The sequence below is a fragment of the Chaetodon auriga genome, chromosome 22 (assembly GCF_051107435.1).
Source record: "Chaetodon auriga isolate fChaAug3 chromosome 22, fChaAug3.hap1, whole genome shotgun sequence".
Lineage (NCBI taxonomy): Eukaryota > Metazoa > Chordata > Actinopteri > Chaetodontiformes > Chaetodontidae > Chaetodon > Chaetodon auriga.
The window spans coordinates 6,527,836-6,544,533 of NC_135095.1; the positions used below are offsets into that span (position 1 = coordinate 6,527,836).

General features: G+C 44.5%; 2 protein-coding genes across 14 annotated transcripts in view; one reads left to right on the forward strand and one right to left on the reverse strand.

Annotated features, from left to right (window-relative positions):
• Positions 1-996: 996 nt before the first annotated feature.
• On the reverse strand, positions 997-12,053 carry bcat1 (branched chain amino-acid transaminase 1, cytosolic). Of its 4 annotated transcripts, none has more exons than XM_076721797.1 (11): positions 11,857-12,053; positions 11,069-11,121; positions 8,626-8,820; positions 8,237-8,347; positions 7,986-8,105; positions 7,726-7,886; positions 7,401-7,543; positions 7,014-7,099; positions 6,774-6,914; positions 5,943-6,017; positions 997-2,451 (listed from the first exon to the last, which is right to left on the reverse strand). In XM_076721797.1, exons 2-11 carry the CDS (start codon positions 11,096-11,098, stop codon positions 2,413-2,415), a joined length of 1,101 nt encoding a protein of 366 aa, XP_076577912.1. In that variant the 5' UTR covers positions 11,099-11,121; positions 11,857-12,053; the 3' UTR covers positions 997-2,412. The 4 variants fall into 4 exon arrangements, with proteins under 4 accessions (XP_076577912.1, XP_076577913.1, XP_076577915.1 ...); XM_076721798.1 differs by lacking the exon at positions 11,857-12,053 and adding an exon at positions 11,766-11,807; XM_076721800.1 differs by lacking the exons at positions 11,069-11,121; positions 11,857-12,053 and adding an exon at positions 9,812-10,034 and having other exon boundaries at positions 8,626-8,816.
• A 176-nt stretch (positions 12,054-12,229) lies between these two features.
• The window catches only part of lrmp (lymphoid-restricted membrane protein), a 31,013-nt gene continuing 26,544 nt past the window's right edge, over positions 12,230-16,698 (forward strand). For all 10 annotated transcript variants that reach the window (XR_013075820.1, XM_076721780.1, XM_076721785.1 and 7 more), the window contains exons 1-4: positions 12,230-12,369; positions 13,198-13,937; positions 14,838-14,948; positions 15,842-16,022. Coding sequence is in view for 9 of the 10 variants with exons in the window: in XM_076721780.1 (XP_076577895.1) it covers positions 13,253-13,937; positions 14,838-14,948; positions 15,842-16,022 (977 nt within the window). In the remaining variant the exon portion in view is untranslated. The remainder of the gene's footprint in view (positions 12,370-13,197; positions 13,938-14,837; positions 14,949-15,841; positions 16,023-16,698) is intronic.

Here is a 16,698-nt window from a genome sequence, read left to right on the forward strand (position 1 = left end):
TGTGATGATCCCTGTGGGCGAACAATGGAGTGAAGGGCTCGAGAGACTAAGTTATAGCTAATTATTATTGAACTAACTGCACTGAGTGTTTACAGTACCAGCAAGGGAAAGCATACAAGAGGAAGGAGAGGAATCTAGAGAATAAGATGGTGACTTACGTGCTATGGTAATTTCACCAGTGGCCTAGATCAAGCAGGCTAGATGGTGTTTGGGTGTTTGGCATTTTGTAGTACGTGTTTGGTGTGTGTGTGTGTGTGTGTGTGTGCGTGCGTGTGTGTGTGCGTGTGTGCACTCACTGGGCTCTACACCAGCTGTGCCACTACACACAAGGAGGGAGCTGCCGCCAAAATGAGCTGTCTTCACAAAGAGCCAAAAATCATCCAGCACGCCACTGGGCACCCCCTTGCACACACACATGCACACACACACACACACACACACATGCATCCATTGCACGCACAGGCAGAGGCAGACATATAGACAAGATCTCAGTTAATGAGGCATGAATTTACAAGTGGACACAACTTAAACTCCTGAGTTTTCATTTTTAAGCTAATGCAGTGTATCCTGGTTTATGTTGCGTGTGTGTGTGTGTGTGTGTGTGTGTGTGTGTGTGAATGCGTGTACATGTGTGTGGAGCCAAACAGCCAAGGGCTCTCCGGTTTGATGGCTTTCTGTTATGACTCCATTATGCTGATGGCTTTGGTTCTGTTCCAGGTTCTCTGTGAGTGTGTGTGTGTGTGTGTGTGTGTGTGTGTGAAGGGTGGCAGGCAGGAAGACACTCCTCAGCATCATCAAGGATTGTGGAAGAGTCTCTGCAGAGCCTGGCTCGCCCCAAAAGTTCCTGAACCTTTGAAAAGTGCTTCACTTGGAGCGGGGACTTTTTCTGCAAGTGGAACTATATTTAGTCTGAAATGCAGGTTTAATTCCTGAGTTCCTAAAAAGGTTCTTGGTCCTCTGAGAAAGTTCCAACAGTGGAAATGCCATATGTTTAAGTAAAGATGATCATTTTATTAACAAACTTTAACATTGGACTTTAACATCAGGACAAAATGTATTGTAATCACAATAAAACTTTGCAGTACTTGAGTGCACTGAGGGTCAGCTGATCATTTATTGTGCTGTACTTATAATAAGAGACACCAGTGTTCTGTAATCCTTTGACAGAACACTGACAAGATTCCACTCACACAAACACAACCATGACTGATGAATACTATTTGTTCAGTATTACTGTTTTAATGATGAGTTCAATGAAGTAGGAAAAAACTAGTGTGTTACTTATGGATTTCTCTTATGTTAGTATGATATTTTTACGTAAAGGTTTTAGACATGAGGTTTTGTTAGTAATACAACACCAAACAAGTATGCTATGTAAAGATATAGTGGCGTAATGGCCCCCTGAGCAGAGAGTAAAGTCACATTCCCTCTGTGGCTGCTGTAATCTGAGCTTTTCTGTGCTTTGTTTTGGTAGCCGGTGAGTCCCTCCATATGAAACTGTTGTCCCTCCATGCGCTTTCTGTTGGTGAGCAGCAGCTCCGTCCCCCTGCTCCACCCCGTCCTCTCCACGCAACACCTGGCACAATATGTTCATCTAACTTGGTGCTCTAGTGTGAGTAAAATCATATGTTGAACCTGGGCATCTGGGCTGTACATGACCAACAAGGCCATTTGATCCAGCCTGGAGACAATGACTTTCTTTAAGCTTTAAGAAGACCACATTCTGACAGAGACAGTGTTATGCAGGCAAGTTTTGGGGAAAGTGAACTATAGCTGAAGAAGCTAAAACTGACTCTGGCAAAGACATGAATCCACTCAAGACTGACTGATCCAAACCTGGAAAAACCAGCTGCAGGTAACATCATCATCACTATCCTCTTACATACCTCATCAAAGAGAATCAGTTCCTGTCATTACAGATGTGATATAGCCCCCCCGTAGTTCCTTCTGAACTCTTACACATGTGATATGAAATCCTCTGTAACTCATACGAATGTTTGTAACATCTTACATGTTTTGCCAAAGCCTCAGCTGTGTCCCGGATGCTGGTCGGAAAAGGAGATGAGAAGCATCAGAATAAGTCACAGTAGCTGGGTTAGTGTAAGTTATTGTGCAGTATTGCATGAGACATTAGCCTACTTTTGTTAATTATTTTGGACAGTTGTGTTTTTTTCATTAAATTAAGTTTAAAAGGAGGTAAAGTGGAATGACAGTCTTGCCACAGAGCTGTTCTCCAGCATATTGCAGTTAAACTACAAATATTGCACATACTTGTTTCCTATTTAGTGTACATTTACATTATGACTGGTCGTTGCATAATAGCATGTCCATCGTGTGCACACGCTGGTCATTGTGTGTGTGTGTGTGTGTGTGTGTGTGTGTGTGTGTGTGTTTCAGGCTTCTTCATCGCTTCTACACCAGGACGGTCCAGTCGCTGGGTGTGCGTCCATGCTGTAAGAGAGCAAAGGTCATGAAAAGGTTATATGAAAGTCTCTGGTCCTCCTGAGGCCTGAGCAGTAAAAGAAAAAAAAAAAAAAAAAGCAAATCTCACGTCACTAAAGCACTAAACTTCCCTCGCCTGCCGCCGCTTAATTGCGAGCAAAACACAAATCAAAAAATGAAATCAAATATCCGTAAGCAAATCTGCAAACTCAGCCACCAACGGAACACAACAGAGGAAAGGGAACTATAATAAAAATCAAAACAAAATGTTCCCCAATCCATGACAGCCGCAGAGACAAATCCAATTATTTGCGTCTCATGTTGCAAATTTGTTCTAATGGTCGAAGTGAGAAAGTAAATAAACGCCTGCGAAGGGGAAACAAAAGAATGTGATTTCTAATTAACTTGAAAGAGGAACAGCAGGGCGACTTAGTGAAGCCATCTTTCATCTGCTGCCTCAGACCACTCATTTGTTTGTTGCACAATGTTGTCTTCAAGAGAGGAGTGTGTGTGGGGGGATAACACCGCACTGCTTCCCTCCAAATGAAATGTCAACAGATTTAACAGCGCCGCGGAAGGAGCGCGGCGTTTTCCAGCGTTTTGTCGATTTTATTGTTCATTAAGCTCCACTCCCGCCCCTTCCCCCTCCCTCCACCAAATCTTCTTCTTCCTCCTCCTCTCTCCTCTCCCACTTGTTCAAGGCTTCATTTGCAGCATCTTGGCTTTGAAGATCACAAAAGGCTGAGGCAATAATTGGGTTTGTGCAATTACAGCGAGCTTAATGAGAGAATTCAGGAGTTTGTCTTGCCCCTATCTCCGACTCTCCACGCTCCACCATTAGGCCCGCAGCCGCCTCCCTCTGAAGCGCTGTCGACGAAGGAAGATGTTATCGGGTAGAAAGATGTGGTCAGCGCGTTCGTAACACACATCATGCATTCATACGAGGCCCCGGATGATGGAGAGGGCAGATATGCTAATCGCCTGGCCCAGACTGACCAGAAAGACAAAAAAAACGCAGATGCAGCGCAGAAAGTAAAAACAGCGAGAGGGAGACAAAGCAAAAGGAAAGATAACTAGTTGAAGAGATAAGGTACGTCAACTAATCAAAGCGTTTCAAGGATGTTTAGAAGATCAGGAAAAGGCCGCTATCTGCTCTTATAATTTAGACGTGGATGCCTGCAGAGCATCCGGGGGCCAAACCAGTCAAAGTTTAGGATTCAGAATCTTCATAAGCTTGTCATACAAACAACTAAACAAGGACACGCTGACCTTTAATTCTGCCCCCAGTCAGGAATATTTGGGAAGCCACTGCTCATGCACTCCATTACAAGAAAACCACTCGCTTAGAAATGCAACACTTTTGTTTTTGCTCCCATTTTTCCTGAGCTGAACTCAAAGATCTAAAACATTTTCTACATATACAAGAAAAAAAACATTTCTCTCAAATCTGCCTAAATCTGTTAGTGAGCGCTTCTCCTTTGCTGAGATAATCCATCCCACCTCACAGGTGTGCCATATCAAGATGCTGATTAGACAGCATGATTATTTCACAGGTGTTTCTTAGGCTGGCCACAATAAAAGGCCACTCTGAAATGTGCAGTTTTGCTTTATTGGGGGGGGGGGGGTCAGAAAACCAGTCAGTATCTGGTGTGACAATCATTTGCCTCACGCAGTGCAACACATCTCCTTCGCATAGAGCTGATCAGGTTGTTGGTTGTGGCCTGTGGAATTTTGGTCCACTCCTCTTCAATGGCTGTGCGAAGTTTCTGGATATTGGCAGAAACTGGAACACGCTGTCGTATATCCAGAGCATCCCAAACACGCTCAGTGGGCGACATGTCCGGTGAGTATGCTGGCCGTACAAGAACTGGGATGTCTTCAGCTTCCAGGAATTGTGCACAGATCCTTGCAACATAAGGCCGTGCATTATCATGCTGCAACATGAGGTGATGGTCGTGGATGAATGGCACAACAATGGATCAGGAATTTGTTACAGTGTCTCTGTGCATTCAAAATGCCATCAATAAAATGCACCTGTGTTCGCTGTCCATACCATAACCCCACTGCCACCATGGGCCACTCGATCCACAACGTTGACGTGAGCAAACCGCTCACCCACACGACGCCACACACGCTGCCTGCCATCTGCCCTGAACAGTAAAAACTGGGATTCATCCGTGAAGAGAATTGAGAATTGTGCAATTATCATGCTGTCTAATCAGCATCTTGATATGGCACACCTGTGAGGTGGGATGGATTATCTCGGCAAAGGAGAAGTGCTCACTAACACAGATTTAGACAGATGTTTTTTTTGTGTATATAGAAAATGTTTTAGATCTTTGAGTTCAACACGTGAAAAATGGGAGCGAAAACAAAAGTGTTTTGTTCAGTGTATTAGCTCAGCGAACAACCACCTGCTCGATACAACGATTTGTCCATTCATGTGCTGAGCTCATCTAGTCAGACAGGAAGTACAAAGACTAAAGCTTAATACGTTCCCCAAGTTATTTATGGGGTCTCTCTCCAGTTATGTTAGTTAAGTTATGTTAAAAAGCTTCAGATTTTGGCTGGAGTTTGGTGGACAAAGAACACTTGCCCGAAGGATTTCTGCTCTTTAGCTTAAGCTCTGGTGCCGGTGGAACATGAGAGGGCCTCTCTCAGTACAAGCGACGAATTAAGGATCGCATTCAAGCCCATACCCCTGCTGATAATAGGCTCATTACACAGCACAATAACAGAAAGTCAGCCATACATAACACGCTCATTAACACAAATCAAGCCCTCAGCAAAGAACATTATGAATCTGTTTAAACCTGCAGAGCTGCATGGACTGTAGAGGTGGTGTGTTTGTAGGCCATGTACGATATTACCAAGTCATTACTTGTGACTTAATAAGATATTTCAGTTTTTATGTACTTAAAGGCAAGGTAATGCATGCAGTGGGCGTGCAAAGAACCAATGTTTCTTTGTTTTTTTTTTCATAAAATAACAACTTAATGCTTTTATCTCATTGAAGTACATAATAATCACAGAGATATAAACCCCATAATGCAATTGTGGAGATGTGCGATAAGTTAATATTTGGAGGGAATATTTGTTTTTGTTAGGTTTTCATCGACCATATTTTCAATTCAGTCAACATTTTCTATTTATTTTTTTCAGCGAAGCCTCTTTCTTGTTGGTGAGTAAACGTGTGCGCGCTGACGAGGCTGACATGCGATGAAGCACATATGTTCTAGGCATTGTCATTTCATCCCACTGCCGCTCACACTCCCGCCTTGTATTCCGTAGGATGCTGTCCTTCCATTTTTCCTCCTATCATACAACCACATCGCTGAATGCTTTGTTCAAAGTTACCTATTACTGCTTGAAAATAGAGTCCTGAGGGTGACAGGAGTGTAAAGAACACAGATGCTCAACCAGCTGTTACTAAGCTAGGGGAAACATCTGCGGGATGTGCGTGCATGAATGTGAGCGTGTGTGTCTGTGCGTCCACCAACCTGTATGTCTGTGAGTTCTTTTGATATCCGTGAAGTCAGCTTTGAGTCTTTATCCGGAGCGGGGAGGCATAAGTTCTAAAAACACACAATTTTAATAATTCAATCACCTCTGTGAGCTTACTTGTTACAATATAAATTATAAGACCGTAGAGGAAATAAAGTAAACACATTATGATATTAAAACATGAAGCCAGAGGGCTGTGAAGACCTTGTAAAGATAAAAACTGTTCACAAGAGACCTTGTGCATCATTCATCAAAGTACGCAGTTTTTACAGATAACTACTTTTTAGTAAAATGTGCTTCTTTCATATGAAAATTTTAATCAAAGAAAGACAGCATAACTTTTTTTTTTACAGTGTAGCGGAAGTAAACGGAGGCTCTAGGCCCCAACTTCCTCATCATGACGCAGAAGATGAGAGGGCGAAATGACTTAAATACCGAAAGACTGAGGCTACAGCCAACAGAATCAGATGGTATGTGTGCAAATACAAGGAATTTGACTCCGGTTTAAACATTGCACTAAATTATTTGCACTAATTTCTTGCATAAATTGTAGAAACAAGCAGCTGCCTGGCTTTAAGGTAACTAAATCTGCCTACCAGCATCTCTAAAACTCACTAATTAACATGTTACATTTGTTATATACAACAAAAATTAAAGATTTCAAGTTGCGGTTTTACAAGAGGTTTTGTCCTGGACTATTTCATGGCTGGGAAGACTCTCTTCCTGATTCTGACGCATTACTGATTTTTATTTTCCTCAATGTAATTGTCTTTATGTTGGTGAACAGATCCGTGCAGAATGTGTCTGCCGGCTGCTCTCTCTCTTACCTCTCCCTGGTAAACAATGCGTCCTATGGGGCAGATCATGCAGGCGGTACCAGAGCCAAACACCTCTTTGACCCGCTGCTGCTTCAGAGCGGAGCACAGCTGGCTCATGGTCAGGTAGCGCTCTGTCACCTCAAACTCACCCTGGACACAGATGAGAGCGGAAAGGACCAGAGGAAATGTGACGCCTAATTTGGAATATTCATCCATGCATGTTGAACTGGATGGTTTTGTCTTACTAACCCATTTCCTGGTTAGCTCCAGGATGCTCTGTCGGGTTACACCTGGGAGTATGATACCATCCAGAGGTGGAGTTGCAAGTTCCTCCTCTGAAAAAGAATACATTTATAAAGAGAGAGAGAAAAAAAAAATATTAAAGCAAACAAACATGATGCTGTATATCATCATGTTGCAGTGACATTATTCTGCCAGTGGGGGTCACATTTGTAAAACACTTCGTCCCCAAAGGATACTGAACACTGTTTGCATCTGTGGTGTAAAATGAATATGAACCAACATCCCCTTTGACCTGTTGTCCCTCTCTCTCTTGACTCTACATCTACCACTTCATCTCCAGCCAAGCAAAACAGCCTGCGATTGGCCAAGTGAGCTTCTGGTGGTGTGACAGACCTCCCTCCTCATTGATCCAGTGCAGGAACATGTTCATGGTTCCTGCCTCAGTGATCTTGTGATCGTCTCCGTACAGCCACAGCACCTGCTGACACCCGTGATCCGCTGCTTCGTACTGGGCAAACAAAGAACATCCATAGTTCCTGCAGAAATCCAAAGCAGCAATTGCACCTATGATTGATTGAGCATCAGCGTTGCATGCAGCTGTAAGACTGTATAGTGAAAGTGAGAAAATGATTTTCATGCACTTGTCTTTAAGTTTGTGGAGTGCGTGGATTGTCAGTGAATAAAAACTAAAACATGCATACAGTATGTGTCCACCCACCCTCCCATCTTGCAGTCTCCAGTTCCTCCTTTCCAGGCTCGTGTGTACTTTGGGTCGGCCCACAAGGACAGGGCCTCTTCTCCAGTGTTGAAGTAAGAACCCACTGGACACAAGATCACATACAGCAAGGCATGGCTGGGCTTCTTCATGCCCAGAGAAGACTACCGTGGACACATAAAAACAAGGCAATGCATTTTAAATTTACTTTACTTTAAAAAGAAACCTTACTGACGACTGCAGGATTTCATTCTCCTCCTTACCTCAGTACCAATAAACGTCGGTCTGATGTACAGGCCTGTTGTGCTTGAGCGAGGAGCCCAGTCCTGGTCGATCTCCACCAGTCGTCTGATACACTCCAGCAGCTCCGACTGATCAAAAGCCTGGAGAGAGGTAAAGAAAGACAAGACAAGGAGAGAATGGAGGGTGGCTATGGCACTTAGGCTGAAGTTTCAGTCGTTTTTTTCATCACCCATCCACTCATCCACCCATGCATTCCTCTCGTCCATCTTACAGGTAAACAAGCTCTCTCAGCAGATTTGGCCATGCGGCTCATGTGGAGCATCGGCCTGAAGAGACGCAGTTGGTTGTCATCCCCACGGTACGCCTTCAGCCCTTCAAAGAGCTGGTGAGAAGAGAAGAGAGAGAAGCAGCTAAGGACAGATAAAGCTGTGTCACGGTGAAAAGTGCTGAAAATGACTAAACTAAAAAGCTAAATACTGAAGACTTTTTGTCTTTTGAATAATCTGAAACCCTCATCCAGGCTCTTACTTTCACCCCATCCTGAGAAAACTCCCTGTCTCGTGACAGAATGTAGCATGAGATGGGATATTAAAATCACTTAAGCTGTAAAGGTATAAACAGTAAGGCCAAAGTTTGAATCCCTCATCCTGGTCAGTGTACCTGTATGCCGTAGTGTAGCGACGAACAGGCCGGGTGGAACGACAGGTTCCCAAAGGGCTTGATGAGCGGAGTCTGCCAGCCTTCAGCCACGCTCCACTCTATGGTCAGCATGTGGTCAGTGAAGGCAGTCCCGAAGGTCAACACGTCCGGTTTGGTCTTTGGAGTGGACGACAGCTGGATAACTAGGTCGGCTGCCTGGTTCAAAGACACAGAGGAGAGCCTGTAAAGGAAATGTGTGTGTGTGTGTGTGTGTGTGTGTGTGTGTGTGTGTGTGTGTGTATATACTGTAGTCAGAGCTTTTCGGAATGCATTTCAGCTCTCACCTTCTTTAGATGAGGCCCTTAAGCTTCCAACTCTGACAGTTAAACTTCAGCCTCAAGGGTTCAAGCCCTGAAGGGGCAGAACCCTATTGTGTGTGTGTGTGTGTGTGTGTGTGTGTGCCTACTTATTATTGTTATCATTATCATGATATCAACAGCTCAAATTGCTGTGAGCTGAAATGAGCTAGAAACATAACACTGGGACAAATAATTGGAAATGATGTGCAAGTGTGCAAATCTTGATGCACATCTTCAGGTCGTGTTTGGGAATAGGCCTACTCATGCAGTTTGAGCCCAGCCCATCAGGGTGTAGCAGGTAGCTCCAACCCCAGTGAGCCATTTTAGGCGTGCATGCTCTGGGGGCAAGTAGTAAGCAAACTCTGACGTGTCGTATCGATCGGTGCAAGTGGGTGTGGTATATTTTAACTCAGGATGCCTTTGAGCAATCCTAAATAAACTCCCAGGAGACGGGGGCGACCTTCTGAACATTCGAACACAGTTTCATGTAAATCCACTGAACGTGGGACCATGTTGAATGTGCAAATACTGAAATGCTACAGGCTTTGTGCTACCAATGGTCTCACCCCTTGTTTAAACAAATTCGAAGCATCTGAAGTGACTGCTCACCTTCGTGAAGAATGAAACATGCAAACAGGCTTGGAACTGCAAACCACTACTTGTGGCTGTATTTCTAATTGCTTTTCAGCGTCTGTTTGGCCAGCGGCAGGTGCCATAACGTGATGTGGCAGACTGCCACATGCAACGTGAGTCAAAGTTTACCTCTCGGTGACCCTACTGCTCCATAACATCAATGACAGACACAGAAAGGAGCTGCAATCACAAACAGGGTTATACTTTTTGCATACTTGCATTGAGGTTGCCTTTCTCATGCCGCTTAAAGGTCAAAGGTCACGGTTAGATATAGAACAGAATAGCATCACATTTGAACTGAAGGTCTTGAATCTGAGTCATCCAGTCTCGCAGTCCGCTCCGTCCTCACACTGCATTTATGGCCTGACAGTAACAGCAGGTTGAGAAATATGTGTCACATTCATGAAGAACACGCGCTGTCCTGTCCTGCTGTTTTGAGTTATGGAATCCTTTAAAAGGGACTCCTCTTTCTGCTCTGCCATTCAGTTAGTTATCTGTTGCAGTTATCTGGGATTAGACTGGCTCTGCCACCCCTCCCTTTTCATGCAGAGGGTTGCTTGCACCATAATCCCAGATTAGAGTACAGGAGAAGTGGCGAGTGACCACAGTCAACACTGCGTGAAAGTGGTCAGAGTAATGCATTTTTTCTCCCATATTTGTATATATTGGCCTCTGATTGTCTTTGTTAGATCAAATTCCTACATACATATTAATGTAGGTCTACCTGCAGTTTGATTGTTTAAATTCCCATTTTCTAAATGTGTCTTCTCTGGCATTGTTTATCTACAGCCTCCAAACCAAAGCCAGCACGCATCCCTGTGAGTGTGTGTCTGTGTGTGTGTGTGTGTGTGTGTGTGTGTGTGTGTGTGTGTCTGCAAATGGCCACCCTAATCTCTACCTGAGCCTGCTGTCTACTGCTCAGGTGTTCAGGGTCAGAAAACAAGCAAAGCTCCCGCTACTTAGCGTGAGCTGGGAAAGTGGATTCTGCTGAGCAGGCTGCGCCAGGAGGAAGAGGACCAGCACAGGAGTGAACGCTGGCTGCATCCTCACCCTCACAAATGGTGAAAACATGGACAAGTCAAGAGCTAAATCAACACCCTAGAAAAGGTGTCCACAGCTTGACAGCAGAGGGGCTCTCTCAGGTGTTAGAATGTCCACTGGATTATTTTTTCGTGCATTTTGTCGTCACAGTAAGGACACCGTCGAATGACCGCGTCTCTCAAGGCCTTTCAGCGCGGCTCATGCAACATGAGGACAAGAAGCAGAGCTGGAATATCTTCCATTTGGAGCGACAGGGGGAATTTTTACGTGTAAGGAAGCCGAGGAATCATCAAGATGCTGCAGCTGGAGCAGCTACTGGGGGTAGGAGTCCTTATGCAATTCAGACAGTGGCCTTAACCTAAGTTTAACATATCACCTGCTTCACAAACCAAACAGCCACAGCTCACTTCCCACATGAATTGTTTCAATACCTTGAAGCTTTCAGTGCGGTTGTCAGCCATCGGGTTGGTGGAATGTTGCTTCCCTGAAAACAGTTTGAAAATATTTTTCACAATCCAGTGATGACAACAAAAACAGACAATCGAGAAATGACAGATAAAACGTGCACCCTCTTCTTCAAAAGCAAACTAAGAAGTATGTGTTAATAACAGCAGTGAGTGTCAGCAGTGCAAGGAAAATGAGGAATGTGGCAGGACAGGGGAAAGCCTGCCGAGCAGGCTTGAAATGTCTTGTTGTTAGATTCTGCCGCCAGATTCCTTCAATCAATCATCTGAGTTCACAGAACATTTTCTCTACAACAACAACAGACTGTAAACTTAAGTCAACCTGTAACAATCTTTTATTGATAATAATCATGCAGCTCGTGTTCTATTATTTTTGGCCACACTGCATGAACTTTGGTATTTACCATCACATTGTATACTGAATGCTGCATTGTATACTTGATCAAATACCTTTTTAAATGCAGGTATAAACATTATATATATATATATATATATATATATATATATATATACACACACACACACACACACACACACACACACACACACACATATATACATAGTCTTTCCTGAAACCCATAAAGCTTTATATGAGTTTTAAGTAGGTCTGAAAAGATGAGTCATTTTCCTGTTTTAACACAGCCCACTAATATTGTGTACTTACACTTTTAAATTAATTTAGTTGTAAACTGCACGACCAGTATTTATCCCCAACATTCACACAGCAGCCTATCAGTCAGTCAAGGATAAGTTACCTTCAGAGCAGGAGAGACGTCTGATCCAAAGGTGTGTGAGGTGAACTTCACAGAGTGCACCTTCAAGTACTCCCTGCTAAACCGCTTACTGGTTGCTCAGGTTGAAGCCAGCCCCATCACTGCCTTGTCATGACAGCAAACATCCAAATTAGCCCAATTAATATTTCATCACTCTTGAGGCGGGGACGTGTGAGAAAAAAAAAAAAGATGGCGGGCTGAGCTTAAATGAGTGAAATTTGAAAACTCTCCGTGGATGAGAAGTTGCGGCTTCTCGTGTCGGCTGCCGTGTCCCGTTCGGGCCACAGGGAGGGGGTGCTGGCTCATTTTTAGAGCCGCGGACACCCGTTGAGCGTTTAACTGTTTCGGTCTCGCGCTGAGCTTCACGCCACCTGTGCGCGTGCTCTCCGCGTGAGGCTGCCGGACACTTGCACAAACATTTCGTCGCGGACGTTCGCTCGCACAAGCGTTACAAGGTGAAGAAAATCAAAGGCTGCTTGAAGAGTGAAACACAAGGTGGGCTTTTTTTTGTTTAGACATGGCGGTCAGGTGTTTATGTTTGTGTGTAAATGTGCGCTCGAGTGGTAAAAAAAAATGTAAATGTTAGTGTGGCTGTCGTTGCCGGACGTTTTTAATTAATCATTTAATGCGTTTGTTTTGCTTATTCCATGTTAAAGAGTACCTTATTTTACAAATATACTGTATTGAAATTAGTTGTGATGTCCCGTTTATTTATTTATTTCAACTGCAGGGGCTGTTCTCGATAAAATCTTACGGAAATAAATAATAATATTAATACATTATTCTTATATAGCGCTTTTCAGGGTGCTCACAGACGCTTGTCTAAACGCTGTTGTGTACAGAATTCGTTATCAAACTCTGAATTGAATGAATTTGCTCGTTTGCACACCTGGAGCCTGATGGCGATGCTTTCATTTTCCCACATTCAGATGCCAGGATTAAAATCTGAGACCTTGTGCACTGGGTTGTATGTACAGTGACTTGTATGGACAACTATCATCATTTAGTTTGGTCTCTTTTTAAGCTAGTTTTGTGCTTGGGGGGGGGGGGGTTCTTCCTCTCCATCTTCTTTTCCTTGGTCCTTCCCACCTGCTTGTTTCACACTTCTCTACACTGGAACTCCTCCAGGGAAAACACTCCTATACAGACCGAATGTGCCAGTTATAAAGTGCATCATGCTGCTCTGCTGCACAGTGTTGGTCATCCACCGGCTGAATAGCTGTGGCTTTCTGAGTGTTTTTATCTATCTGTGTTCTTTTGTCTCCATTTGACCAACTTTGCATGCAAAAAAAACCTAAATATTTTCTGCTTCTCTGCCCCCAGACTTCAGCCTCTCCTCTAGCCAGGAAGCCAGCACTGCAGCCCTGCCATCAGCAGCATGGACTATTACACGCCCCAGCCCAGTCGTCGCCACAACCCCGTAGACAGCATCTGCCGCAAACTGCAGACCATTCAGTGGCGTGGTGATCGAGAGCCCAATTCACCGTTCCAGATTCCCAAACTCTCCTCCAGCAGTTACGACAGCCCACAGTGTGGCCTCAGGCGCAACCTGGAAGCCATCCTGAAGAAGGGTGCCCTCCACAGAGACGAGGGGGAGAGGGGGAAGGAGAGAGTGAAGGGGAAAGGGATGGGAATGCCGAGCCCTGCAGCTTCCCAGAGGAGCAGCCTGGGTCCGACTGTCCCTCTGTCCACCCCTTCCACGCCGATGTGCAATCCTTCCTCACCTGCTAATGTCACGTACACTATCACCAGCACTCTGGGAGAGAGGAGAGGTGCTGATGGGAGTGATCTGAGACAAGTAAAGCCATGGCACAGGAGTTGTTCGACGCCCACAGTCCAGCCCAGGGAGTCCCCTTACTTTACATTCACACAAGGGCCCCAGACGGTGCAGCCCGAGACCGAGAGGGCGAGCAGGAGCCCGCCTCTGTGTCGCACCTTCACCCCGAACCACAGCACCCTCTCCTACAACCTCAACTTCTGCTCGGCGGGCCCTGGGAACTCGACCGAGTGTGAGCTGCCCTACCCAGCTCTGGTTGTGAAAAGACTGTCCATGGGAGACGGAGGTAGGGAGGAGCGCCTGCTGTCGAGTTGGGGTGTTTGTGTAGCAGGAAACACAAAACAGAAAGCTGTGAAAGTTCACTTGCCATGAGTTTGGGAAAACTACTACAGCTTTGAGCTTTGTCATGGTCTTCATCAGCAGATGTATTTCTGTTTGCTTAGTAGACTCTATTCACTTATAAGGGTGGTGAGTGAAAGCTCTGGAAAAAGCTTGGAAGTGGACCTCTAAATGGATTTTAGTTTAGTTTTTGATATTTGCACCAGAAAGAAATGCTTGAAATGCTGATTCCTATGAAGAAGTATCAGGAGGATGTTTTAATTCTTCAAAGTGGTTTTTGTTACCCCAAGTTTGATTTTTATGATAGGAGCAGCCAGGTAGCGACAATGAGAAGAAGAGGGGGGGATGCAGCTAAATGGAAGGAAAAAAACAGATTTAATATGAACTGAAAAACGACAAAGTCTTAAAAAACATGGAAGACCCAAATTCAACTTTCAGAGGAGCAACATTGGTGCAGGCAAGGATAGAGGTACAAAGAGAAAAAGGCTGTGTTACCAAAGCAAGCAATTTCCCAGCAGGCATCTTGGTTTTTCTTTCTTTCTTTCTTTTAATTCAGATTTGACAAAGGACTTCAGGTGCAGTCTGTCCTGTCTTGAAACCTGTTTTCTGTCAAAATCTAGGTCAGAACCTACATTTCAGTTTAATGGGGGCACAGCTGCAAGCCCGTTTGTCGTTGTACCCCAAACTAACTTGTTCTTATGTAACTTTGGAGTGGATAGTGTGTCAGGCCATCCTACTGGAAGGAAAATCATCATGTGGTGTGTGTGTGTGTGTGTGTGTGTGTGTGTGTGTGTGTGTGTGTGTGTGTGTGTGTGTGTTTGTGTTTGTGTGGTATACTCATGCTCAGGATCATCACTGGCCTCTGAAAACAGGAAGGAGAATATGGCAGAAATCAGTCTCATCTGTGAGGAGAATCTGCTCGATACCATCTTCCATGCCTGTGACGTCCAGCGCCGAGGTATGCCCGCACACACACACCCACCCACACACACACACACACGCACGCTGGTAGTCATTAATGATTGGGTCACACATTTCAGTTTTCCAGCATGCTGAATACGGCAGCCTAACGATAATGTGTACGTTGTCATTGCGTGTGGCATGACGCCGTGTTTTTCTGCGTCTAAGGCAGAAGTGACTCCTTCAGCAGTCACACAATATCAGCATTGTCTCTTGTGCCTTTGAGCGCTGACAACACAAATCTGTTCCATTTATCTCTGTGGCCTGCAAGTTTACTCATCTGTTCAGAGGCTTCTGTGTTTTCTCGACATTTTATAAATGCTTTTCTGAAGCGAACCGTCCTGTGCAGCAGGGATATGCGGAATGGAATCTTTAAAAGGAGTACGGAGGAGGTGGTAATTTTTTCTTTTTGTTGTAATTTGTTTGCCTGAATTCTCTTTTTCAGAAGGTCTTTTTCACGAGATGTTTTTACTCATGTCCCTTCGCTTCTGGATCTGATTGCATGCTAGATTACAGTCTCCTCTGTTGTTGGTGCTGTTCATGTGATAGGTCACCAGTCTTGGGTAACTTTGGGTCTGTGTTTATGTGAAAATAATTAAAAGAAATTATCCGTTTTTCATAGATGAAATTGCAGTTGAATGATAAAATGAAAGAATGAGTGTGTGGGTCCTCAGTCATGATTGTTACTTTCACCATGGTAACTGCTTTTGCTGCGTACACCTATAACCCAACAAAGATGAAAAGCCTGAGAAGTGTGTGTGCTTCAAATTACACATGATTGCAAAATAAATCCTGTAATATATTAACCGTCACAGTTCTAGTGGGCGTAAAGAGTCCAGAGATGAGAGAAGATTTTTTTTTAAGCCGCTCTGTGCTGATGTCGTCTTGCAGGTAAAGTGTATGTGTCTCACATTGTGGACTACCTGCGGCACACCACCAGCCGCAGCTCAGAAGACAGCGGACTGGAGGAACTTTGCAACATGCTCGACCCAGAGCACAAAGACGTCTCCATTGACCTGGACACGTATCACGCTGTCATGAGGGAGTGGATCGATGACTGCCGCAACAACAGGTATTGAAAAGCAGACTTTATACATTAAAGGCTGTATTCCAAAGTGGGGGTACCTTAAGTCCATGATCCTTCTTGCAGAGTAGGAAAATGCACAGTGCTGATTTCCCATTATTTGAAAGCAAAGAGCTGAGAAGCTGGCTGGAGCTTCAGCTCTGAGAGGTACTTGGTAATGTCCACCATGAAGGCTGAATCACAGAGACACTTGCTGTGACTTTCCAAGTCAGATCTCTATGAATTATTGCAGAAAAAACTGATTTTCTGAAGCAATTTTACTTTGTTTGGTGCTAGCAGCTTCTTCACAAATACCTGATCTGCCTCAAAGCTTGCTACATAACACTCTCTGTCAGAGTGTGGTCTGATGAAAGCTGCTTGTTGGACACCCAGACTCCCATTAAAAACACCAACTTCATCCAAGTGCATTTGTCCGTGCAGCTCAACCAGGTTGCTTTGTTTTTTGGCCTTTTTGATGTTTCTGAATTGCCTTGTGGGCCGTATATGGCTACAAAAATAAGACATTGAGGTGAAGCGTGGGCAGCTTGGTGAATGAATATCCTGGAACATCTGAGGTCAAGCTTTTGACCTTAAGCGAGACGGTGAATCCAGGTCCAGCTGTGCATGTCCTGACCTTCCTGTGTGTGGATGAAAGAGAGAATTAAAATCTCTTTCAGGCTGTCAG